A 26,238-nucleotide genomic window follows, 5' to 3' on the forward strand; every position below is an offset into this window, starting at 1 on the left:
TTGTGTTGCTCTATATCTAGAAGAGTCTCTAGTTGTGCTGCTGTGTGTCTAGAAGACAGTGTCCAGTTGTGCTGCTCTATATCTAGAAGAGTCTCTAGTTGTGCAGCATATTTACAGCTTGGATGGCCAACAGCAAAAACGTTCAAGTGCAAAAACACGCTTCTTAAAAACGAGGGCTTTGAATTACATTCAGTCACAGAGCAATGCCTATGAGGCTTTTCACATATAGGTGTTCATATATATTTTTATAAGAATAGATCATAAAAATGATTATGTAAAAGGCAAAGCTACAATGGGAACAACACAATTTGTTTTTAAAAACAAAATAGTCGGTTTTACTGCAGGACATTTATCAATTTATCAACTCGAAGCCGTCACTTGCATGGCAAGATTATGTGACCTAACGTTACACCAGTTTCTACTGACTACTGCAATGCTCTGCTCGCTGGGGTTTCTAAATCCACATTGAACCAACTCCAGTACGTGCAAAATTCGGCAGCCGGACTCCTGACCAGGTCTAGTGCAAGTGTTCACATTACTCCCATCCTGGAGTCCCTGCACTGGCTTCCGGTCAAATTCCGTGTAGACTTCAAAATCCTCCTGCTCACCTACAAGGCTCTGCGTGGCTGGGCGCCTCAGTACCTGTCTGAACTATCATCGCCCTACTCCCCACCTCGCAACCTTCACTCTTCCAATTCTGCCCTCCTTACTGACCCCCCAGGCCCGTCTACACTCTAGGGGTGACAGGGCCTTCTCCTGTTGTGCCCCCAAGCTCTGGAACTCTCTGCCCAAGGATATCAGAGAGTCACCTTCTCTAAACTCCTGCCAATCCAGACTCCAAACCCTCTTCTTCAGAAGAGCCTTTACTGAACTGGATCCATTCTTCACCCCTCTGCTTCTCTTAGTACCACCACCCCCGGTCTCCTCTGTGTGTTGTAATTGTGTTTTATCTGGTGTATTCTTCTTATTTATCGTTGTTGTCATCCTGTAAAGCGCTTTGAGAAGCCACCTTTAAAGGCGCTATATGAAATAAAGTTTATCATTATTATTATTATTATTATTATTATTATTATTATTAATTCCGGCGATACGCTGACGGGAAGAGAGAGGTGGGTGGAAGAACAAGAACCGCTTCGTTCTAGCACAGCTCAACGTTAAAAAAAAAAAAAAGGTCTGTTTGCCTCACATTCGCACAACATTGCCCCACAGTTATCTTCTGATCTAGAGCAGACGTTTCAAAAGAAAAGTACACAACAGCAATTTCACTGCCCTGGGCCAATACTTCTCCTTTTCACGGTATAGATATTTTTTTACAAATATATCACCCTGCAACTGGCAGCCCCCACTGGAGCTCAGCGGGTGTGAGCCTGGTCAGTACCTGGATGGGGAGACCTCCTGGGGAAAACTAAGGTTGCTGCTGGAAGAGGTGTTAGTGTGGCCAGCAGGGGGCGCTCACCCTGCGGTCTGTGTGGGTCCTAATGCCCCAGTATGGTGACGGGGGACACTGGACTGTAAACAGGCGCCGTCCTTCGAATGAGACGTAAAACCGAGGTCCTGACTCTCTGTGCTTGTTAAAAATCCCAGGGCGGTTCTCGAAAAGAGTAGGGGTGTCACCCCAGCGTCCTGGCCGAATTTCCCATTGGCCCTCACCAATCATGGCCTCCTAATAACCCCCCCTCTCTGAACTGGCTTCATCCCTCTGCTCTCCTCCCCACTGAGAGCTGCTGTGTGTGTGGGGAGCGTTCTGGAGCGTCATCCAGGTGGGGGCTGCACACGACACCGGTAGACGCACTCACAGCAGGACTAAATGTTCCCAATTAAGCCAATTAAGCTACCATTCGGCCCTTTGGAGTGCGGGAGGGGACCCACTTGAACATGGAGGAGGGAAGAACATGCAAACTCCCCCCCCCCCCTCAGACAGCGCACCACCCCGCATCTGGAACTGAACCCCTTTCCCCCCCCCACTCTCCTGCCCACCTTGATTTCCGTCCCCTTTATTTTCACTCTCTTATCTCGCCTCCATCATGGCGCTGTCTCAACCCCAGCGATGACGCCAACTCCGACCTCTCCTCTCCTCGCCGCTTTCTCAGAACGGGAAAAAAAAACCAAACCAACTGCGCAAAAGTTGCCTTTTTTGGCCAACGAGATCGTATCGTTTACCCCCTCCCCCCTCTCACCAGCGATAAAAGGCAGCTTGGCGTTCCTTAAACTCAGAAATCGCCATTCTCTCTCTTCTTAAAAAAAAAAAGCCGCCATGTTGTCCAGAGTACTCTGCGCGCTCATCTGTAAGTATGACTTTTCTGTCTTTCCCAGTAACGGCCAGTAGAAATGAACTCACTACCGCGGGCTTAAAAGGCCAGTGCTAAAATACAGCGCCTTCGACAATAACCACGCTGCACGAACTTTTTAAGAGCTTTATTCCTCAGCTTCCTCACACATTACACCTCTCGGTCGTTAAAGGCGACGCTTATGAGGCCAGCGCGTCGTTGTCAATTTTTTTTTTTGTTCAAAATGAACGTAATATGCTAACGTACCGCTGAAATGACAATCCAGCTAAATCCCTAAAGCTTTTAATTAGAATTCAACCCCGGAGCAGTTAAAAACGTCCTGGAACTGAAAGGTATAGATAACAGGATCGTTGCAAAAACGCGGGAGAACCGGAAAGTTATCATACGACCTACAGAATGTCATTTTTTTTTATTTATTTACACAACCAAAAAAGAAAATACCATTCAAACAAGAGCGCGTAGAACATTATCTGGCACGTCGGCAAGGGGGGAACATTTTTACGATACCAGCGCGCATTGTGCGAAAAGTTTGAACAGAGAGTAAATAAAGATAAGGTCCGCTTGCGTGTTTGAACATCTCAAAGTAGTCGGCAAATCCGCCTTTACGTCTATCTAAAACGTGTTCAAACACGGGACTCTCCCAAGACCTTTTCAGTGCATACAATAAGGTGCCAGTCTACTAATTAAGTCCATTCCAAACGATATTTTGGTGTTATTTCAAATGGGTCGAGGTCTAACATACCGTGTAGTGCTTTAAAATAGCAATAACTATTAATAATCGCAATATTAGCCTCTTCTTTCATATAAGTTTGCAGATCAGCCCAGAAGGGTCCCCCCGCCGAAAACAGACCCACAAAATATTCGAAATAGCTCTAGAAAACGCTGCGTTTCAAATTTAAACAGGAGCGGCAACAAGTCGCGTTTGTTATGCGTTAGTCGGTGGCGCTTCTACCGGAAACGTCCGTCTTCAGTTGTGAAGGAAGGCGACGCGGGTTCAAAAACTGCTCTCTGGTTTTTCTCTTTCAGTGCTGGCTCCTCCCTGCTGCTTTGGTGAGTGAGGCGGAATTCTCGATTCTCCGCTACTGCATTCTTACGGTGCACCGCCGACACCCGAGTCCTGCTCAATCCCCTCGCAAACAACCATTCAGAGTCAGTTAAAAAAAAACAAAACAAAACAAGCCTGAGCTGTAATAATAATAATACTAATAATAATAATAATTGCTTACACTTATATAGCGCTTTTCTGGACACTCCACTCAAAGCGCTTGACAGGTCATGGGGAATCCCACAACCGCCACCAATGTGCAGCCCCCACCTGGATGATGCGACGGCAGCCATAGTGCGCCAGAACGCTCCCCACACAGCAGCTCTCAGTGGGGAGGAGAGCAGAGGGATGAAGCCAGTTCAGAGAGTGGGGTTTTTAGGAGGCCATGATTGGTAAGGGCCAATGGGAAATTTGGCCAGGACGCCGGGGTGACACCCCTACTCTTTTCGAGAGACGCCCTGGGATTTTTAATGACCACAGAGAGTCGGGACCTCGGTTTGACGTCTCATCCGAAGGACGGCGCCTGTTTACAGTATAGTGTCCCCGTCACTATACTGGGGCATTAGGACCCACACAGACCGCAGGGTGAGAGCGCCCCCTGCTGGTCCCATTAACCAATTTGTTAATGTGTTTTCCTCCACAATTTTCCAGGATATTGTCCACCTGGTGTACGACAGAGCATTACCTGTGAGCACTTCTCCAGCCAGCTCTACTGTGGTAAGACTCATGCAGACTGCAACACCTAGCGACTGGGGTATGAGTGTGGGCGGGAGGGAGGGGGGAGTAGTCTGGAAATAGACCCTTTGTTGCACCCCCTGCTTATAATTCAGGATCGTGGGGGGGAAAGCCTATCCCATCAAGCACTGGGCACAAGGCAGGGTACACCCTGGGCGGGACGCCAGTCCATCACAGGACACACACAGACATACACACACTCACCCTCCGAGCCAATGCTCCCAGAAGCCAACCAGCATGTCTCTGGACTGTGGGAGAAACCCGCGAGAACAAGGCGAGAACATGCAAACTCCACACACACAGCACCAGCACCCCTCGCCCGCAACTGAACCCCAGGGGCCCCAGCACTTGCGAGGCAGCTAACGCTGACCTCCGCTCCACCATGCCTCCCAGCGCCCAGTTTAGTTAGGTAACACAACTGCAGTTCCGCCATGTAGCAACATTACTGATGGCACAGGTCTAAAACTGCAATCATACCTTCTGTGGAGCTATAAAGACACACAGATTTTCCCAGAAAGCCACCTGCTTGTCTCGGGGATTGTGGGTAGGAAAATGACAACATGGGGGAGACCATGCAAACTCCACACACACACACACCGCCGGGCAGAAACTCATTATATGATAACGCAATGAAGATTGCATCGACTTCAGAAGGAAGGCTGCCCACGGCCTTAATCCACCCTGGAGAGCAGACAGCTGGACGATACTGAGGAGCAAATACGACGGTAATGCAGCGTGTCCTGGTCTTTCTGTGCTCGACAGCGGAGGGCTTCATTCGGATTCACAGCGCCAACTACGGCCGCACGGACCGCTACACCTGCGGTCAAGGCAGACCCCCTGGGCAGCTGACCAACGTCCACTGCTACCAGCCCCGCGCGCTGGCCATCGTGTCCCATTGGTGAGCGCCGTAAAACCCCGCATTCAGAAAACGCCTCCCAGGGCCTCTTCGAAAGCCTAGTTGAGCCTCGCACGTTCACCAAGCATTCTACCACAGAATTTATTCATTCATTCATTTATTTCCTTTGTTTTAAAAGATGATATAATGTGAGCATGCCCAAAGGGATTGGGCAGCCAGTTGACCTGGGACCCCCAGAGGTTTCTTTTCTCCGTACTAAGGAGTTTTTGGTTCCTCTCCTCCGTCGTCTTCTGGTCTTTCCTGCGTCCACAACCTGGGCTGTAGAAAGATAAACGCAACAGTAAATAAGTTATGTAATTAAGAGGGTGAATGCCGGCTGGTGATTTTTGATATTAATAATCACTGCGTAGAGTCTCGCGCGCTATTTATCCGATGAGGTAAGTTTTAATCGACCAGCAGGATTTGAAGGGGACCGGGTATAAGTCAGAGCTGTCGAAACCATCGTAAGGGGGTGTGCATACTGGTAAAATAAGTACTTGACCAGCAACAGGACCAACAACGGGACCATCGCCCGTCGTCCAAAAATGTACAAAATGTGCTACGTGTGGCGTTTTGAACCGACAGGTGTGCGGGCAGGAGATGGTGTACGGTGAAGGCCTCAAATCACGTGTTCTGCGACCCCTGTTACGGCACCTATAAGTACCTCACCATCACCTACAGCTGCGTCACGTGTAGTGAGTACCACCTCCTTGCTTGCTTCTGCTTCTTGGCTTCTCTTGTGTAATTATTAATAAGAATAATATTAACAACAATACTTCTTCGCACTTATAGAGCGCTTTTCTGGACACCCCACTCAAAGCGCTGTACAGGTCATGGGGAATCCCACTACCGCCACCAATGTGCAGCCCCACCTGGATGATGCACCAGTCCGCTCAGCACACAGCAGCTCTCAGTGGGGAGAGTGAAAAGGCGCCGTCCTTCGGATGAGACGTAAAACCGAGGTCCCGACTCTCTGTGGTCATTAAAAATCCCAGGGCGTTTCTCGAAAAGAGTAGGGGTGTTACCCCGGTGTCCTGGCCAAATTTCCCATTGGCCCTGACCAATCATGGCCTCCTAATAACCCCCCTCTCTGAACTGGCTTCATCACTCTGCTCTCGTCCCCCACTGAGAGCTGCTGGGTGGGGAGCGTTCTGGCGCATCATCCAGGTGGGGGCTGCACATTGGTGGCGGTAGTGGGATTCCCCATTACCTGTAAAGCGCTTTGAGTGGAGTGTCCAGAAAAGCTCTATATAAGTGTAAGTAATTATCATTATTATTCCTGAGATCTCATGTACAACAGCAGGCACACAAGCCAGGTCAGGAGTAATGACCACCCCCCCCCCAGACCGGAGCCAGATTTCTACATTTCTGCCGGTCGCCATGGTGATTTCTGTTTCCCAGACACCCCTCGCCTCTTTGCCCTTCACAGCCCCAACCGCTGCGAAGCCGCCAAGTTCTTTCGACTGACCAAGATGAGCTGGATGGAGGCAGGAGAAGAGGGGCTCATATCAGGAAGGGGGGATGTGACGTCATAACGCTGGACTTCTTACTCTGTTACAGAGAAAGACGCGCGGGGGCTTCTTCAACACTGATGGGTCCGGGATCAGCAGTTCGAACTCCGTGCTGAGCCTGGCTTCTCTCTGCGAATTCCAGGTGGAAGCACCGCTTATGAATGACTTGATTATTTCCTCCACCCACCCCGATCTGGAATTGTCCGACATTAGCCGGGTTGGCTTTTGCTTTCCTGCCGGACCACCCTTGGTATAGAAAACGAATGGTGCCGATTTTGTTTTGCATATGTAGCTTCTTAAAAAAACTGCTCCAGTTCACAGCTTCGCCTACCTGCTTAAATGTTACACTCTGGCCCCCAATAAAGTGAGCAGGGTGTTTGCACAGTCTGGAGATTTGTCTCAATTCATTCTCACTCATCATTCGTGCAATAATGTAGAAATAGAGGGGTGGAGGAGTTTATTGCTGTATGTACAGTCCATGTACACTGGGATTCTAATGTAACGGAAGCGCTACCGGTCCCGGACTCGCCTGGTACAGGAACCAGTGCAGAGCCCGGAACAGAGTGAGCGTCTGGCTTTTTAAGGTGGGCTGCAACAGGGGGGCAGGTGCACCAATTCATGTCCGAAGTGGGGAAAAGAGCCGGAGCGCCCTTAAGGGGGAGGGACTACAACCGTGACATCTAATTGGTGCGGAGCTCTCAGGACAAACAGGACAGCAGACGACACACACGGTACAAGAGACAACACCACACAATGTACACAGTACGTTACAAACTAGTACGTAATACAAAGTAACCACCAGAACAATAAAATAAGTAAAAAAAACGTGGTTGTCTGTTTGATTAAAATGCATTGCTTTGACACGACATTTTGCAGCATTTGACCAAATTAGGATTCATAAACCAACAGGGCGTAAATAAACATATTGTAACGCAACGGGGGCTCAGGCGGGCGCCCTTGCCGCATCAGGTCGGCCCCACACCGTCCGGGGCTCGAACCCGGGACTTCCGCGTCTCTCTGCAGCGACCTAGCCCCGTGAGCTAAAGAGAGATCTCTTTGCAGCCCAGTAGCTATAGTCCTGCTATCACAGGGAAGGGCGGTGACGTCACCTGCTCTGGTACGCCGGCTCTTACACAGTACCTGTCGGCCGTAAGCGTTACACTCTCCCCCGCTTAAATCGCCGTCCCCGGCGAAGGGCTATCCCACCCCGCTTCTGACACCAATGTAACGCAACGGGGGCTCAGGCGGGCGCCCTTGCCGCATCAGGTCGGCCCCACACCGTCCGGGGCTCGAACCCGGGACTTCCGCGTCTCTCTGCAGCGACCTAGCCCCGTGAGCTAAAGAGAGATCTCTTTGCAGCCCAGTAGCTATAGTCCTGCTATCACAGGGAAGGGCGGTGACGTCACCTGCTCTGGTACGCCGGCTCTTACACAGTACCTGTCGGCCGTAAGCGTTACAATATTTATGTCATATGCTTCCCAGGACTCCAGTTACCTCTCCTTACAGCAACAATAACGTTGCTTTCCTAGAATGGAATTAAGATTTCCCCCCCAGAATGAGGAAAAAGGAACAAGGAAGTCATAGCATTTGTTTTTCCGATAAACGAGTTCCTATCAAGATCATATCAAATTCCCCTCGCCGCTGATAATAATAAAAAAAAAGCTGTTTCACGGAGTGTGCTCGTTCAATTCAGAAGTGTTGTTGAGTTCGTCCCAGCCGCAATGTTGCGTAGAGAATTCTGCGTGGCGATCTGTAAGTATTGCTTCTTCTACAGGCTTATCCAGTAATTATCCACAGCAGGTTTAAAAAGACCGGTGTTAAGAGTACAGGAACTGCCTTTTTACAATAACCACTGCCTGCGCGTTAACGTTTAGAACGAATTTCACTCAAGAGCTTATTTGATTTGTAGTTCATTTGCTAAAGCGCTTGTTCGTCAAAGTCGACCCCTGTAAGTCGACAGTTCACTTTGTAATGTACTGCTGCGGTTTTGTCCAAAACCTACTCAAAATAGCTAAAAATAAAAAGTTATGCGATGCACTAGAACAGATCAAGTTTCATTACAAGCACTTAAAGAAAAGAAACACTAGTTTTCGGCTGTGGACGGGAAACACAGGAACGGGAACGGCTGTAATGTGTCTTTTGCCGTTTTAAAAATCTTACATTTGCAAGTCCAAATACATTAAGCCGAATGAAAAGGTGGAGCGTATAAAAACGCTTTAAGAGAGGGGGGGGGAAAGGCGTATCGACGGACAGATCAGATTGAAGGGACAGCTTTGATGGGGTTCAGTACTCACGTAGAGTACAAATGTGCAAGATCTCGGACAGAGGAGCAACGGTGTCTTTGAATTTCACGCCGACATTCGCAGCAGGTCAGCGCGCAGGAGAGAAACGATCTCGTACGAGCCCAGACTCCGGAGCTTCACGCCACCCCTTCAGTCTGTTGAGTTCATACCTGTACAATAACAAGCTCCTTTTGAAAGCTTGTGAGAGGAGAACCGAGCCGAAAGGAACGTTAAAATCCCCAGGCTCGAAAATGGAACCCGGAAAAACTGAGGCTAAAAAGTTTAAATCAAACCAAACGCATTAAATGCTCTCAATTCTATTCCATCAACAATTTAATTGGATAACTTTGACTATTGTGATTAATCATAGCTATTACAGCATTCGGTGCTAGATTGCGAATTTAATTTCTTGTTTTCTTTCTTCACTTGGATTCATTTAGATTTTGCTTCCTGGATTTTGATTAAAATACGAATTTTAAAATACACTATACTGGGGCATTAGGACCCACACCGACCGCGGGGTGAGAGCGCCCCCTGCTGGCCCCACTAACACATCTCTCCCAGCAGCAACCTTAGTTTTTCCCAGGAGGTCTCCCCTCCAGGTACTGAGGCTCAGGCTCAGTTTTAGTGGGGCTGCCAGCTCCTTCTTTAACAAGGAGTTTACACTCAAGGCAAGCCCTCTAGAAAACGTCTACTTGTCCAAAAAAAAAAGCCGCGTTTTAAAAAACGAATCTTGTCTTTCGCCACCAGAGCGATGTCGATGATACCTGAAGCACCGGAGAACCAGAAAGCAGTCATGGCCGACAAAATGTCCTAAAGTTTCCGGCTTCTTTCCTCCACAAACATATTACACCCGCAGAAAACGACACATTTCAAATGTAAACGCGACCAGCAACACACTGAACAACCGACCCGCGTTTTGCATATGTCTTCTGCCTGAAACGTCTGTCTCCAGCTGTACAGGAGGACGAGACTGGCTCATCCGATGGTCTGTTTTTTTCTCTTTCAGTCCTGCTTCCCTCCTGCTGCTTTGGTGAGTGAGACGGAGTGAGCCTTTCGTCTCGGTTCTCAATTCTCGTCCGCCGGCTTCCGATGCGGAACCTTCAGAGATCTGAACTTTGACCTTAAAGCGGCTTTTTCGTCCAACCGCGCCGCATCGCAAGTCAACATATCCTCACAAGTCTAGGCTACGCCTTCTCCCCGGAAGATGTAGTCGTCATGAGTTTTTGCTCTCCTCCTGAGCTCTGTCACCTAGCTTTGCGAATTCATTAACTGCGTGATTCCCATACTCCTAATTTTATTATTATTATTGCTGACACTTCTATAGCGCTGTTCTGGACACTCCACGCAAAGCGCTTGACAGGTCAGGGGGAATCCCACTACCGCCACCAGTGTGCAGCCCCCACCTGGATGATGCGACGGCAGCCATAGTGTGCCAGAACGCTCCCCACACACCAGCTCTCAGTGGGGAGGAGAGCAGAGTGATGAAGCCAGTTCAGAGAGGGGGGGTTATTAGGAGGCCATGATTGGTAAGAGCCAATGGGAAATTTGGCCAGGACGCCGGAGTTACACCCCTACTCTTTTCCAGAGACGCCCTGAGATTTTTAATGACCACAGAGAGTCAGGACCTCGGTTTGACGTCTCATCCGAAGGACGGCGCCTGTTTACAGTCTAGTGTCCCCCGCCACTTTACTGGGGCATTAGGACCCACACAGATCGCAGGGTGAGCGCCCCCTGCTGGCCCCACTAACACCTCTCCCAGCAGCAACCTCAGTTTTCCCCAGGAGGTCTCCCCTCCAGGTACTGACCAGGCTCACACCTGCTGAGCTCCAGTGGGGGGGGGGGGGGGGGGGGGGGGGCTTCAGAGTGATAGGGCTGCTGGCAATAACTGTGCCTTTCTAAGGTAGGTGGGTACTTCATTAATCCCGTGCGGGAAAATTCACGTGCTACAGCAGCCAGGCACAATCAACAGCACAGTACAGCACAAATGTCGTAATGCAATAAATACATTTCAAAAAGAAACGTAATAAAGAATTACAAACAAAACAGGAAAAGCGCACACACACACACAAAAAGTATGAATGTACAGAACACAAGGAAGATGTAATACACAGTATAGATATTGCTCACTATTACACAGTCACTATTGCAACTTGTGCACAGTTGTGAATAATCCATAAATTGCCCATTTCCATGTATTGCACGTATTCTATAAACAATTTTCAGGCGTCTAATAAGTAACTGGACTTTTCAGAAAGTGGGCTTTTTGAAATAAGTCCCGAGCGAATAGCCTGATGGAAAATCGTACCCACGCCTAAGACAGGTTAACTGCTTGATTTCACGAGAGTTCCCATTCCTGGAATCCGGAGAATTTGAGACCCCCCCCAGCACTACGGCTTACATCACCGGAGGATGCTCCATCGTCCACTCCGGCGGAAATCGGTCTCCTGCTGTCTCCCGTGACAGTAAAGAATACGCGAGCCAAAAAGACAAAAAATTCCCACGAAGTCACCCGAGATCACCACAGCCGTGTGCGATACATACAGAAATGACTGTAGTCACTAACACCTAACACCTCTCCCAGCAGCAACCTTAGTTTTTCCCAGGAGGTCTCCCCATCCAGGTACTGACCAGGCTCACACCTGCTGAGCTTCAGTGGGTTGTCTGTTGGGAGTTGCAGGGTGATATGGCTGCTGGCTTTAGATACTGTAGCTCATGATTTGCCTTGAAAATAAGGAAATCTATCTGAAAAAAAAAGTGAGTTATAAGTGCTTTAATGTGTACTGTAGCATTTTCACACCTACCGAGAAATCCATTTTCAAGATAAGAGAACTCCAACGTTTAGACATCGTCACGACTGTAGTCCCTCCCCCTTAAGGGCGCTCCGGCCCTCTCACTTCGGACTTGACTGTGCGCACCTGCCCCCTCGTTCCCAGTCCACCTTAAAAGCCAGGCGCTGACGTTAATCCCGGCCTCTGCATCCGATCTCCGTATCGTGCGAGTCCGGGACCTGGAAGTGCCTGGTCCCGTTCCCCTCCCCCCCGGGTTCTGACCCGGTTCCAGTTTGTAATCTCGTTCGTTCTCGGATGGACTCCCCGGCGTTGGACTTTGCCCCCCTTTGGATTGCAACCGGATGGTTTGCCCCGGACTCACCCCCCCGGACACCTGCGCACTTTGGACTAGCCCCCCGTATTCATTCCCGATCCCTGCATGGCTTTTTCCTAGTGTTTCCTCACTCCACCCCGGATTGTGTCGTCTGCATAGGGTCTGGAAAGAACTGTTCCGTTACAGTAGGCAGAGGGGAGAATACATTTACACTCATTCATTGAGGAGTTTTATTGCAGAGGGGACAAAGGTCTTATTTGTTTACGTCTTTAATTTGGTATCCGATACGGTCTCCCTGATGGGGACCATTATGGTGGTGGATGGGTGGCACCAGACGGGCTGTTCCTGGCTCTTCAGCGCGCTGTGTGTTGCAAGAGAACGGTATTCTGTTTGGAGTTGGTAACGAAATTTCCACAAGTTCGGGAGGGGTGGCAACAGCCAAGTTGGCCTCCAGGAATTAGCGATCGCCCCTGGTGTCGTTTCCCCTCTCGAAACCCTGTAAATACTGTACAGTACGCGATCCCCTTCCTCTCCCTCGCCTCCCTCCTCCACCCCATCTCCTCCTCTGCCGCTGCCCCTGGGTCATCCCTCCCTCTGTAGGGGGGTCCCAGCCCCCCGTCGTCCTCTGGCCAGGAGGTCAGCCCTCAGCCAAGCGGGTTCAACCAAACTTTTCACGCCTTAATCCTTTCAGATCACTTAATCCTTGGGTGTTGTTATTTCAAGTGAAATTAAATTTGACTTGGAAGAAGGGGGGAATGTTACTATTTTGTGAGGGCGCATTATACTATGGGCCAGCAGCCATATCACCCTGCAGCTCCCAGCTGACAGCCCACCCCCACTGGAGCACAGCAGGTGAGAGCCTGGCCAGTACCTGGATGGGAAACCTCCTGGGAAAAACTAAGGTTGCTTCTGGGAGAGGTGTTAGTGGGGGCCAGCAGGGGGCGCTCACCCTGCGGTCCGTGTGGGTCCTGATGCCCCAGTATAGTGGTGGGGACACTGGACTGTAGTGGGCGCTGTCTTTCGGATGAGACGTCAAACCGAGGTCCTGACTCTCAGTGGTCATTAACAATCCCGGGGCGTTTCTCGAGAACAGCAGGGAGTTATCCCAGCGCCCGGGCCAGATTTCCCTCCGTGGCCTCCAAATTGCCCCCATGTGTGATTGGCTTGCACCTGCCCAGCGATGGACTGGCGTCCCGCCCAGGTGGTAGCCTGCCACGCGCGCAGATTACAGATTCCATTTAGAATCCTATCGGCCGTTAAAATAACGAGGAACCAGCCCAAATGAATGTCATTGTCTTCTTGATTTTTTCCCCCCATCTTCATCGATTGTATATTCTCTGGCAATCTGAATCGCGCAGCTTGAATTTGCCTTTTAATTCATCCTCTTCTTATGAAAACGCAGCTTGGAATTCACTAAAAGCACCGTTTGGCACGATACACAGACAAAGAGCTTAACTCATTAGATTGTTACACACACACGACAACTGAATGTAAGCCGAAATTGTACTTAAAATTGTACTGTTTAATAATCGCCATATGATTTTTGCAATGTTCGCCGAATTACTTTTGCACCATTTTTGTCCTGTTTGTATGCTTTTCTCTGTTGGCGGATTTGCACAGCTTTTCACAATTTTGCACTGGCAGCATACTGTTGTTCACACTTACTGTTCTTGTATTACCGTCTATTGTCTTGTCTGCTGTTCTATTGCTACACTGCACCCGAGAGACGAACGTGAAACCCTTTTTCACTATACCATGCACCCGCGTTAAGTATAATGACAAATAAAGTTGGATTAATATTCCAGGATTTTGCCCAGCTGTGACAAGAGAAAGCATCGCCTGTGAAGGCTTCTCCGCTCAGCTCTCCTGTGGTAAGACTGCCTGGGAATGTAGCACATAGCAGCAGGGGTATGGAGGGAGGGTCAGGTTGTAGAATTCCTCCGCTACATCAGTGGTTCCCAGTTGTAGTGTTCCACATGTTTCAGCATAACACAACACAACACAACACAACACAACACAACACAACACATGAAATTTATAATATAAATATACATATATATGTTCAATACAATAATCATCACCATTTAGGGGCAGAGTGGTGGCACAGTGGCTAAAGATCCGCACGTGTTGCTGGAAGGGTTTGCCGGTTTGCCTACGAGATCGCCCTTGCACGTCTCCCACCTCCACCTCCCTCTGCAGCTACCCCCTTGGTCACCCTGCAGGGGTGGGGTGGGGTGGGGGGTTGTCCTGGTCTCCTTGTCCTCTGGCCAGGAGCTCAGCCCTCATCCAAGCGGGTTCGGCCACAGTTGACGCTTTCGTCTGGGGTGTTTGTCACTCCTCGTGAAAAAATCGGTCCGGGAGCCGGCTTGCGTTGGGGGGATCCCGCACTATGAGTTCTCCCCAGTAGCACAAGAGACCATCCCGATTCCACTTCATCCACGTGAAGGGGGTGCCGGAGAGGGACCTCTTCCTTCCTTCCCCGGAAAAGCAACGCAATCTCGTTTTCAGGTCCCCGGGAATCCCAATTTCAAGACAAAGGAAAGAGCCTTTGGGGGTTGACCTGGCAGCCTTCCCACTAATTTGTCAGTATACAGGATGCCAGCGGTTAGGAACATCTCCCAATTGGCGATGACCAAGTTCACCAATTCATTGGTGCACCAGTTCACCATTGGTGCACCAAGTTCACCGACTTGGACCAATTCATTGGTGCACCAGTTCACCAACTTGGTGCACTAGTTCACCAATTCATTGGTGCACCAGTTCACCAACTTGGTGCACCAAGTTCACCAACTTGGTGCACCAAGTTCACCAATTCACTGGTGCACCAAGTTCATTTGGAGCGGGCTGTCTGGACTGGGCGACGCTCCTTCTCCAGGCCTTTCCCCCACGACCTTGTCTTTCGCAGAGGAGGGCTTCATTGACATCCAGAGTGCCAACTACGGACGCAGGGACCGCTCCACCTGCAGTCAGGGCCGCCCCTCAGAGCAGGTGACCAACGGCCAGTGTTACCTGCCCAGCACGCTGTCGCTCATTACCCAGAGGTGAGATCCACAAACACCAGTGGGAAAAGATCCTTCCACTAAACCCACTGACTCCAGCCTGCTTTCCAAAGCCTAGTTCCTGCAATTCTGTTGCACTGCAGAGAGAGGTTCGGTCTCAAGTTAAGATGTACAGCCTGAGAAATAGGGAGTTCTTTTAAGGAAAGTTCGTGAGGGATGAAAGCAGTTCTCTTTGAAGGATTCAAAACAGAGGACTCTCTATTAATTCTTCTGCTGCTCTACCTCAGTCACCTGTGATGTGATTTCCTGAAATTGTACATACTACAGTAAGCCAATCTTTTCCTTGAATACCTTTTTTGTCATCTCTCTCCACCACATGTCCACCAATACAGCAGCCAATACCAGGTACAGTATAAGGGGATCGTTATACTATATAATATATATTATATTATTATATTATATTATATATAATATATATAATATTATATTATACGATATAATGTTTTCTACTGTTGCTTGAAATTACAAACGACTACAATGCTGATCTTTATTAAATAATGCACTGGGTCCTCCCCAAAGTCTAAATGTAAATGCAAAGGAGTATGAGAGGACAAATCGAGATCAAGATTTTCGAGAGCTGAGAAAATCAAGAGAATCCACTTCCGCCTTCACACACACACACACACACACACACACACACACACACACACACACACACACACACAAGCAGTAACTCCAGGACGGAGAGTTTTGATCAAGTCCAAAAACTGAACAATGACCAATTATAAGCCTGGCCAAAAAAAAAGCTTGGCACCCAACCAGTGAAATGTCATCGTTAGTTTCATGATTAATTTGAGTAATTTCCTGAGTAATTTGCCGTAACCGAGTAGATATTCGATCTAACGCCAACATCCGACAAGTAATCGCAGCATAACCGCTACTGTTAAATGACGTATAAGTTAATAAGAAAAAGAAAAAGCAGAAAAAGCGTTCTTTCTATACAACAAAGTACTTGAACCAAGACCGTTTCTGCTAGATTTGGTACTCGTCGAGACCGGCGAACAGCAACGGTTATTTTCACAAGACGGATCGAGGACTGTTAAGACTGTTCTGTGGCGTTTGAATCCGACAGGTGCGACGGCAAACCCCAGTGCGACATCGCCGCTACGAACGACGTGTTCCCAGACCCCTGTGATGGTACTTATAAATACCTGAACGTAACGTACAGCTGCACTCCGTCTAGTGAGTACCTCCTCCTTGTCTCCGTCTGCTTGATGTACAGTTTGTCCGGAGGGGGGGGGGGGGGGGGGTCTGGATGCAGCAGGAGCTGAGCCATGCTGCTCGCACGTAGGCTAAGCTTTCTGTCTGCGTTGACCGCGCTGATGAAAGTCCACGCATCTTCAGCGGCGCCTCCGGCTTTCCGAAGTCGGGGCTTCTCAGCTACAAATCTCCCGATGCGACAGATGGACGGCTTTCAAGTCTGGGAAATAATTGGACGGGGACGATCCGCTGATCTGCGGCTGCAGACTTTGTCTGGATGGACTAACGACTCGGGGTTTAGCCAGCAGTGGTTCCGTGATAAACCACCGATCAGTCCCACTGCTTCAGACTGTAAACCCCCCCCATAGCGATATTATTTAACAAGTGTGCCATCGCATGATCGCCCCCGAAATGCGCGAGAGTTACGATCTCGTCATTGCGAGAAAATGTTCTGGTCATTCCGAGACACTTTTGTCGTACTTACGAGATAAGGGGGCGGGGTTTGCTTTTTCTCTGGTGGCAGTGGTGGTACGTATTGTTCTGGGGAAATGAGAACTGCCCATGATTCTCTTAATCTAGAAGAGTCTCTAGTTGTGCTGCTGTGTGTCTAGAAGAGTGTGTCCAGTTGTGTTGCTCTATATCTAGAAGAGTCTCTAGTTGTGCTGCTGTGTGTGTAGAAGTGTGTCTCTAGTTCTGTTGCTCTATATCTAGAAGAGTGTCTAGTTGTGCTGCTGTGTGTCTAGAAGAGTGTGTCCAGTTGTGTTGATCTATATCTAAAAGAGTGTCTAGTTGTGCTGCTGTGTGTCTAGAAGAGTGTGTCCAGTTGTGTTGCTCTATATTTAGAAGAGTCTCTAGTTGTGCTGCTGTGTGCCCAGAAGAGTCTCTAGTTGTGCTGCTGTGTCTAGAAGAGTTTGTCTAGTTGTGCTGCTCTATATCTAGAAGAGTGTCTAGTTGTGCTGCTGGTTGTCTAGAAGAGTGTGTCCAGTTGTGTTGCTCTATATCTAGAAGAGTCTCAAGTTGTGTTGTTGTGTCTAGAAGAGTGTCTAGTTGTGCTGCTGTGTGTCTAGAAGAGTGTGTCCAGTTGTGTTGCTCTATATTTAGAAGAGTCTCTAGTTGTGCTGCTGTGTGCCTAGAAGAGTGTCTAGTTGTGCTGCTGTGTCTAGAAGAGTGTGTCTAGTTGTGTTGCTCTATATCTAGAAGAGTGTCTAGTTGTGCTGCTGTGTGTCTAGAAGAGTGTGTCTAGTTCTGTTGTTCTATATCTAGAAGAGTCTCTTGTTGTGCTGCTGTGTCTAGAAGAGTGTGTCCAGTTGTGTTGCTCTATATCTAGAAGAGTCTCTAGTTGTGCTGCTGTGTGTGTAGAAGAGTGTGTCTAGTTCTGTTGCTCTATATCTAGAAGAGTCTCTAGTTGTGCTGCTGTGTGTCTAGAAGAGTGTGGAAGTGAAGTTGTAGTCCACCCAGGAGTTTGCACACAAGCCCTGCGGTATTTATGCGGCCCCTAGCGGGAGGTTCAGTCGCAGAACACACATTGTATTGCAACACAACCACTCACTCCGTCACAGCTGCGTGTAAGGGATCCGAGTGTTGAGGTACGAGGAACCTATGCAGACGATGGAGGAGACAGGTACTGGAACGTCCAACCGATCCAAAACGTTGGGCGAGCTCGTGGCCAAAAGGCAAAAGGAAGTCCAGAAGCCGGACGATACCGAGACAGGCATCCCATCCAAGAATGATAGGCGAGCTCGTGCTCAGAAAGCCACAAAAGAGTTCAGAAGTATAGCGAGAGGGTTAGCACAAAGGCGAGGACAGGACTCTCGAAGAGGAATCAATACCGAGCAGCGAGAACCAAGTCTTGGTCTAAATAGCGCTGCGTGCCACACGGTAGAGTATGTGCTGGCGGATCCACAGCAGCGCTTGTTATTATTAACCCTGGCTAGCTCTCTTGCGGGTTGATCTCTGCTGACTGGCGGTCGGGACACTGAGCCCATCTTGCCTCTTGGCAGAACATCTGTTGTCTAACTGCGTCTGCCAATTAACAAAGGGTCGTCAAATTGGAATTCTGTCACCTGAAAGACAGAAAAGGAGATTTAAGGCACACAGGGAAATCAAAGGACACATCGATTCATTGAGGGGATGGTTCATTTCGAAGAGGAAAATCGTGACACTTTTAACTTCAGAATTGTTACAAAACTGTGCCCTTGTTAACATGCTCAAATTGAAGATTCAGAACCAAACCGTGTGAAATTGTGTAGTCTGTATATGTTTCCTGGAATTAACTGCAGTTTCTTTCTTGATAGAGAGAAGCATATCTTGCTGGGGAACAGTCAGTCAGCTGAAGTGCGGTAAGACTGAACAAAAACTGATTGCATTGTTGGGAAATGACAATATTCAGAGGGTCAAAACTGATCTCCATGAACACATCTGTGAGCCACCGTCTTGCCTGAACAATCAGGCGTAGTGGAGAGGCCTTGAGCCAGGATGGTCAGCTTTTAATAGGACTAACGCCTGGAGAGCTTGGCATGGACGACCGCATATGATGGTCTTTCCCCCATCATCTTGTCTCTGACAGAGGAAGGCTTCATCAACGTCCAGAGTGCCAACTACGGACGCACTGACCGCTACACCTGCAGTCAAGGCCGCCCCTCTGACCAGGTGACCAACGACCAGTGTTACCTGCCCAGCACTCTGTCGATCATGTCCCAGAGGTGAGAGACACAAGTATCGAACACGTCTTCCTGACAGAACCTTCGGATCAGCTGACATGAGCTCCCATCAGCTACCAAAAGCCTTGTGAACGGTTCCATCTCAGTACAGCCACCGAGAGCCACTTCTGAGTCTGTAATTCGCAGTAGCTGCGGTGTTAAGATTCAGTGTAATTCACCCCAAAGAAAAACGAAGAGAATTCCAACAGATCTATACTGTATATAAGCTGATACAGTGATCCACCAAGACAACAGTCTACAGCAATAGACTCTGATTCCAATCTCTTTGAGCACAACAAGACCAGTAAGTTCCTGACCACCAACAACTGTTCCCTCTGGACTCTGCTGTAAGAAAGCTGGGGGAAAGACAATAACTGCTGTGCTGCTGTTTGCTGCTTTAATCCAACAGGTGTGATGGCAAACCACAGTGTGATGTCTCAGTTATAACGGATGTGTTCCCAGACCCCTGTTATGGGACCTTTAAGTACCTGGACGTCCAGTACTCCTGCAGCCCATATAGTGAGTATCTCTTCCTGGTCTCTGTCTGCTTAGTATGTCGTTCTGTTGGGGTGTGGATTTAGTCAGGGGAGAGTCATGTCACTCAAGTTGGAGTCGGACGGTTCTCGGTGACTCACTGTCCAAGATGGCTGTGACTCGTCCACCTCTTGCCATGGGTTTCATCAGTCGGTGAGCGGCTTCTCCTGGCATGGACATGTGGGAAGAGGACTCTCAGGGTGGCCTAGAAACATCACCATTGAACCCCCATCCCGTGAGAAAGAGCACATGGTGGGAGACCGTGATGCGCACAGGAAGATCAAAGCCCCATTTGAAAGAATTCAGAAGTTAATTTTGATCAGGAGAAAGCATTCCATTTTAACCTTCAGAATTGATCAACACCATGTCCTTGTCAGCATGCGCAAATGAAGCTTCAGAACCAATAGTGTTCTTTTGTGCAGTCTGTGCATATTTCCTGCATCTAACACAGTTTCTTCTTTGCCAGAGAGAAGCATATCTTGCTGGGGAACAGTCAGTCAGCTGAGCTGCGGTAAGACTGAGCAACAGCTGATTGCATTGTGGGGAAATGACAATATTCAGAGGGTCAAAACTCATCTCCATGAACACATCTGTGAGCCACCGTCTTGCCTGAACAATCAGGCGTAGTGGAGAGGCCTTGAGCCAGGACGGTCAGCTTTTAATAGGACTAACGCCTGGAGAGCTTGGCATGGACGACTGCATACGATGGTCTTTCCCCATCATCTTGTCTTTGACAGAGGAGGGCTTCATTAACGTCCGGAGTGCCAACTACGGACGCACTGACGGCTACACCTGCAGTCAAGGCCGCCCCTCTGACCAGGTGACCAACGACCAGTGTTACCTGCCCAGCACGCTGTCGATCATGTCCCAGAGGTGAGAGACACAAGTATCGAACACGTCTTCCCGACAGAACCTTCAGATCAGCTGACATGAGCTCCCGTCAGCTACCAAAAGCCTTGTGAACGGTTCCATCTCAGTAAAGCCACTGAGAGCCACTTCTGAGTCTGTAATTCGCAGTAGCTGCGGTGTTAAGATTCAGTGTCATCCACCCCAAAGAAAAATGAAGAGAATTCCAACAGATCTATACTGTATATAAGCTGATACAGTGATCCACCGAGACAACAGTCTACAGCGATAGACTCTGATTCCACTCTCTTTGAGCACAACAAGACCAGTAAGTTCCTGACCACCAACAACTGTTCCCTCTGGACTCTGCTGTAAGAAAGCTGGGGGAAAGACAATAACTGCTGTGCTGCTGTTTGCTGCTTTAATCCAACAGGTGTGATGGCAAACCGCAGTGTGATGTCTCGGTTATAACGGATGTGTTCCCAGACCCCTGTTATGGGACCTTTAAGTACCTGGACGTCCAGTACTCCTGCAGCCCATATAGTGAGTATCTCTTCCTGGTCTCTGTCTGCTTAGTATGTCGTTCTGTTGGGGTGTGGATTCAATCAGGGAAGAGTCATGTCACTCTTGTTGGAGTGGAACTGTTCTCGGTGACTCACTGTCCAAGATGGCTGTGACTCGTGCACCTCTTGCCATGGGTTTGATCAGTCGGTGAGCGGCTTCTCCTGGCAGTGCTTCCAGCATGGACATGTGGAAAGAGGACTCTCAGGGTGGCCTAGAGGCATCACCATTGAACCCCCGTCCCGTGAGAAAGAGCACATGGTGGGAGACTGTGATGCGCACAGTAAGATCAAAGCCCTATTTGAATGAATTCAAAAATTAATTTTGATCAGGAGAAAGCATTCCATTTTAACCTTCAGAACTGATCAACACCATGTCCTTGTCAGCATGCGCAAATGAAGCTTCAGAACCAATAGTGTTCATTTGTGCAGTCTGTGTATATTTCCTGCATCTAACACAGTTTCTTCTTTGCCAGAGAGAAGCATATCTTGCTGGGGAACAGTCAGTCAGCTGAGCTGCGGTAAGACTGAGCAACAGCTGATTGCATTGTGGGGAAATGACAATATTCAGAGGGTCAAAACTCATCTCCACGAACACATCTGTGAGCCACCGTCTTGCCTGAATAATCAGGCGTAGTGGAGAGGCCTTGAGCCAGGACGGTCAGCTGTTAATAGGACTAACATCTAGAGAGCTTGGCATGGACGACCGCATATGATGGTCTTTCCCCATCATCTTGTCTTTGACAGAGGAGGGCTTCATCAACGTCCGGAGTGCCAACTACGGACGCACTGACCGCTACACCTGCAGTCAAGGCCGCCCCTCTGACCAGGTGACCAACGACCAGTGTTACCTGCCCAGCACGCTGTCTATCATGTCCCAGAGGTGAGAGACACAAGTATCAAACACGTCTTCCCGACAGAACATTCGAATCAGCTGACATGAGCTCCCGTCAGCTACCAAAAGCCTTGTGAAAAGTTCCATCTCAGTAAAGCCACATGAGAGCCACTTCTGAGTCTGTAATTCACAGTAGCTGCGGTGTTAAGATTCAGTGTAATCCACCCCAAAGAAAAACGAAGAGAATTCCAACAGATCTATACTGTATATAAGCTGATACAGTGATCCACCAAGACAACAGTCTATAGCATTAGACTCTGATCCCACTCTCTTTGAGCACAACAAGACCAGTAAGTTCCTGGCCACCAACAACTGTTCCCACTGGACTCTGCTGTAAGAAAGCTGGGGGAAAGACAATAACTGCTGTGCTGCTGTTTGCTGCTTTAATCCAACAGGTGTGATGGCAAACCGCAGTGTGATGTCTCGGTTATAACGGATGTGTTCCCAGACCCCTGTTATGGGACCTTTAAGTACCTGGACGTCCAGTACTCCTGCAGCCCATATAGTGAGTATCTCTTCCTGGTCTCTGTCTGCTTAGTATGTCGTTCTGTTGGGGTGTGGATTTAGTCAGGGGAGAGTCATGTCACTCAAGTTGGAGTCGAACGGTTCTCGGTGACTCACTGTCCAAGATGGCTGTGACTCGTCCACCTCTTGCCATGGGTTTCATCAGTCGGTGAGCGGCTTCTCCTGGTATGGACATGTGGGAAGAGGACTCTCAGGGTGGCCTAGAAACATCACCATTGAACCCCCATCCCGTGAGAAAGAGCACATGGTGGGAGACCGTGATGCGCAAAGGAAGATCAAAGCCCCATTTGAAAGAATTCAGAAGTTAATTTTGATCAGGAGAAAGCATTCCATTTTAGCCTTCAGAATTGATCAACACCATGTCCTTGTCAGCATGCGCAAATGAAGCTTCAGAAAACAATAGTGTTCTTTTGTGCAGTCTGTGCATATTTCCTGCATCTAACACAGTTTCTTCTTTGCCAGAGAGAAGCATATCTTGCTGGGGAACAGTCAGTCAGCTGAGCTGCGGTAAGACTGAGCAACAGCTGATTGCATTGTGGGGAAATGACAATATTCAGAGGGTCAAAACTCATCTCCATGAACACATCTGTGAGCCACCGTCTTGCCTGAACAATCAGGCGTAGTGGAGAGGCCTTGAGCCAGGACGGTTAGCTTTTAATAGGACTAACGCCTGGAGAGCTTGGCATGGACGACTGCATACGATGGTCTTTCCCCATCATCTTGTCTTTGACAGAGGAGGGCTTCATTAACGTCCGGAGTGCCAACTACGGACGCACTGACGGCTACACCTGCAGTCAAGGCCGCCCCTCTGACCAGGTGACCAACGACCAGTGTTACCTGCCCAGCACGCTGTCGATCATGTCCCAGAGGTGAGAGACACAAGTATCGAACACGTCTTCCCGACAGAACCTTCAGATCAGCTGACATGAGCTCCCGTCAGCTACCAAAAGCCTTGTGAACGGTTCCATCTCAGTAAAGCCGAGAGCCACTTCTGAGTCTGTAATTCGCAGTAGCTGCGGTGTTAAGATTCAGTGTCATCCACCCCAAAGAAAAACGAAGAGAATTCCAACAGATCTATTCTGTATATAAGCTGATACAGTGATCCACCAAGACAACAGTCTACAGCAATAGACTCTGATTCCAATCTCTTTGAGCACAACAAGACCAGTAAGTTCCTGACCACCAACAACTGTTCCCTCTGGACTCTGCTGTAAGAAAGCTGGGGGAAAGACAATAACTGCTGTGCTGCTGTTTGCTGCTTTAATCCAACAGGTGTGATGGCAAACCGCAGTGTGATGTCTCGGTTATAACGGATGTGTTCCCAGACCCCTGTTATGGGACCTTCAAATACCTGGACGTCAAGTACTCCTGCGATCCTTAGTGAGTAGATTTTCAACAATATGCCCCAAAACACCTCCCCCCACAATTTGCTTGTAACTGGAATTCTGTCCAAGGGACAGGGTGTACACGCATTCCATCACATGCAACTCGATTTTTATATTTTGAGAGTTAGGAAGCATCAGCGAGTGCATCTCCAACCTCAATGAAAGTGAAACGCACACAGCGACTTGAAAAACACCTCCAATTTACACTACAAAAACAGACTGAATCACCAAGTCTGCGCAGACACATGTTCTGGGATTCAGAACCAGGGAGGGGGAGTGGCCCTGTGACACTGTAAACACGCAGGGCCTGTGGATCCGTCTCTTTTAATCCAATAGAAATACTGCTCTCAACTGTTGCTTGCACTTATATAGTGCTTTTCTGGACACTCCACTCACAGCGCTTTACAGGTAATGGGGAATCCCACTACCGCCACCAATGTGCAGCCCCCACCTGGATGATGCGACGGCAGCCATAGTGCACCAGAACGGTCCCCACACAGCAGCTCTCAGTGGGGAGGAGAGCAGAGTGATGGAGCCAGTTCAGAGATGGGGATTATTAGGAGGCCATGATTGGTCAGGGCCAATGGGAAATTTGGCCAGGACGCCGGGGTTACACCCCTACTCTTTTCGAGAAATGCCCTGGGATTTTTAACGACCACAGAGAGTCAGGACCTCGGTTTTACGTCTCCTCCGAGGGACGGACCTGTTAGCCCTGCCTGCAGATCACGCAGAACCCTCCTGCGGTGAAACGGCTGCTGCCCAACCTGCACTGATTCGCTCGTACGTTGCATCCATCGTGACGGGGGACTAGCGAGCAGGAAGGGCCGCAGTTCAAATCGCAGCTCGCTCGACCAGACCAGGGCGCGACTTGCCACTCTGCCACAAGGTTCAGGATTTTGGGCTTGATTCCAAATTTGTCAGAGTTTCCCCCACCGGCCGTGTACTTATTTTGTTACCGAGATCTAACGGCCGCTCGGAGAAATTGAGGATTGCGGATCAGTGAAACTCGAACACTGAGTAAAGACGTCATTTGATCCAGTTGTTCTTTGCTCTCTCTGTTTCAGGTCGGATTTCCCGCTCTTCCTCCTGCAATGGGACTCCGAAGACAGGAACGGAAGAAAATCAACAATTCATAGGAGAAGATTGCCCCCAATCATTTGCCTGCTTGTGGAAAGGGCTGTTGTAAGCTGCTGTTCTCCGTTTTAAAGCCCCTCCCTGTTGGTGTCCATCGGATTCTGTGACTACGCATCACCGTCGGTCCCAAAGAAGCCCCTCCTTGCTCTGAACACTCTCAGTTTCTTTGATTGCAAATACTAGGACCAGCTCCCTCTTGGTCGTCTCCGCTCTGGAGTCAAAGACCCTCAGTTCTCCCACCCCCATTAACAGTGAAAATAATTTCTGCAAGCCTAGAAACATACCGGGGCAGAGCGGTGGCTCTGTGGCTCAGGATCTGCGCCTGTGGCTGGAAGGGTTTGCCGGTTCACATCCCGCAGCCGGCAGAGGAATCCTGCTCTGTCGGGCCCCTGAGCAAGGCCCTTCACCCCACCTGCTCCAGGGGCGCTGTACAATAGCTGACCCTGTGCTCTGACCCCCAGCTTCTCTCTCCCTGTCTGTGTGTCTCCTGGAGAGCAAGCTGGGGTCTGCGAAAAGACCAATTCCTCATGCAAGAAACTGTATAGGGCCAATGAAGTGATGTTATGTTATGTTTTTATGTGGACACATCCAGGGCAACTGCAACTGCACTGTATGCACTGTATGTTTTTTGCAATGCTCCCACCAAACCTGCTCACAATATTCTTGAAACGTGTCTTGCTATGTCACCATTTTCGATTCAACTATCTTGCTTAACATGCTGCCTTTTAATCACACTGTTTGTGACAGGAAATTAAACTCCTGGTCCTGGAATGAAAAATAAACTCTGATACGGCTTCCGTGTTATTTGGTATCGCCCGTTTCTAAACACTTGGGGACACCTGTGAGTTATTGACGAGCACGTCACTTAATTCCATTAAGAGAACCCTGACGCTCGCGATCTGACTGCAGCTCAGATATTGGCCCTATATGATGTAGAATTAACTTAAGATCACGCTAGAACTGAAACTGCTGATACAGTAGTGACCTGTGAAACCCTTTGACTCGTAAGGACCAGGGTTGGAAACTGGCATAAATCCTTTTAATATGTAGCTTCTTAAAGCTCAGTGCTTCTCATCCTGTAGTTACAGTTAATGGCTTCTCTTTAATAATAATTCTCAATAATAATTATATTATATATATATCTCTATAAAAGCTATATAATTGCTTACACTTATATAGCGCTTTTCTGGACACTCCACTCAAAGCACTTTACAGGTAATGGGGAATCCCACTACCACCACCAATGTGCAGACCCACCTGGATGATGCTCCAGTCCGCTCCCCACACAGCAGCTCTCAGTGGGGAGGAGAGCAGAGGGATGAAGCCAGTTCAGAGAGGGGGGTTATTAGGAGCCCATGATTGGTAAGGGCCAATGGGAAATTTGGCCAGGACGCAGGGGTTACACCCCTACTCTTTTCCAGAAACGCCCTGGGATTTTTAATGACCACAGAGAGTCAGGACCTCGGTTTTTACATCTCATCCAAAGGATGGCGCCTGTTTACAGTCTAGTGTCCCCGTCACTACACTGGGGCATTAGGAC

The 26,238-nt window shown here is 48.9% G+C and overlaps 1 protein-coding gene across 1 annotated transcript; it reads left to right on the plus strand.

The window, feature by feature from the left end:
* Positions 1–2,224: 2,224 nt before the first annotated feature.
* On the plus strand, positions 2,225–25,493 carry LOC148813370 (uncharacterized). Its single transcript, XM_088907972.1, has 25 exons — positions 2,225–2,285; positions 3,315–3,338; positions 3,985–4,050; positions 4,831–4,966; positions 5,549–5,658; positions 6,365–6,450; positions 6,524–6,572; positions 8,137–8,226; positions 9,766–9,789; positions 13,667–13,732; positions 14,767–14,902; positions 15,993–16,102; positions 18,415–18,459; positions 18,687–18,822; positions 19,229–19,338; positions 19,820–19,864; positions 20,091–20,226; positions 20,633–20,742; positions 21,236–21,280; positions 21,507–21,642; positions 22,050–22,159; positions 22,642–22,686; positions 22,913–23,048; positions 23,452–23,559; positions 24,629–25,493. Coding segments are annotated over exons 1-25 (2,091 nt in total). The 5' UTR covers positions 2,225–2,254; the 3' UTR covers positions 24,630–25,493.
* Positions 25,494–26,238: the final 745 nt, after the last annotated feature.

Source organism: Atractosteus spatula (assembly GCF_055471065.1).
Source record: "Atractosteus spatula isolate fAtrSpa1 chromosome 10 unlocalized genomic scaffold, fAtrSpa1.hap1 SUPER_10_unloc_1, whole genome shotgun sequence".
Taxonomy (NCBI): Eukaryota; Metazoa; Chordata; class Actinopteri; order Semionotiformes; family Lepisosteidae; genus Atractosteus; species Atractosteus spatula.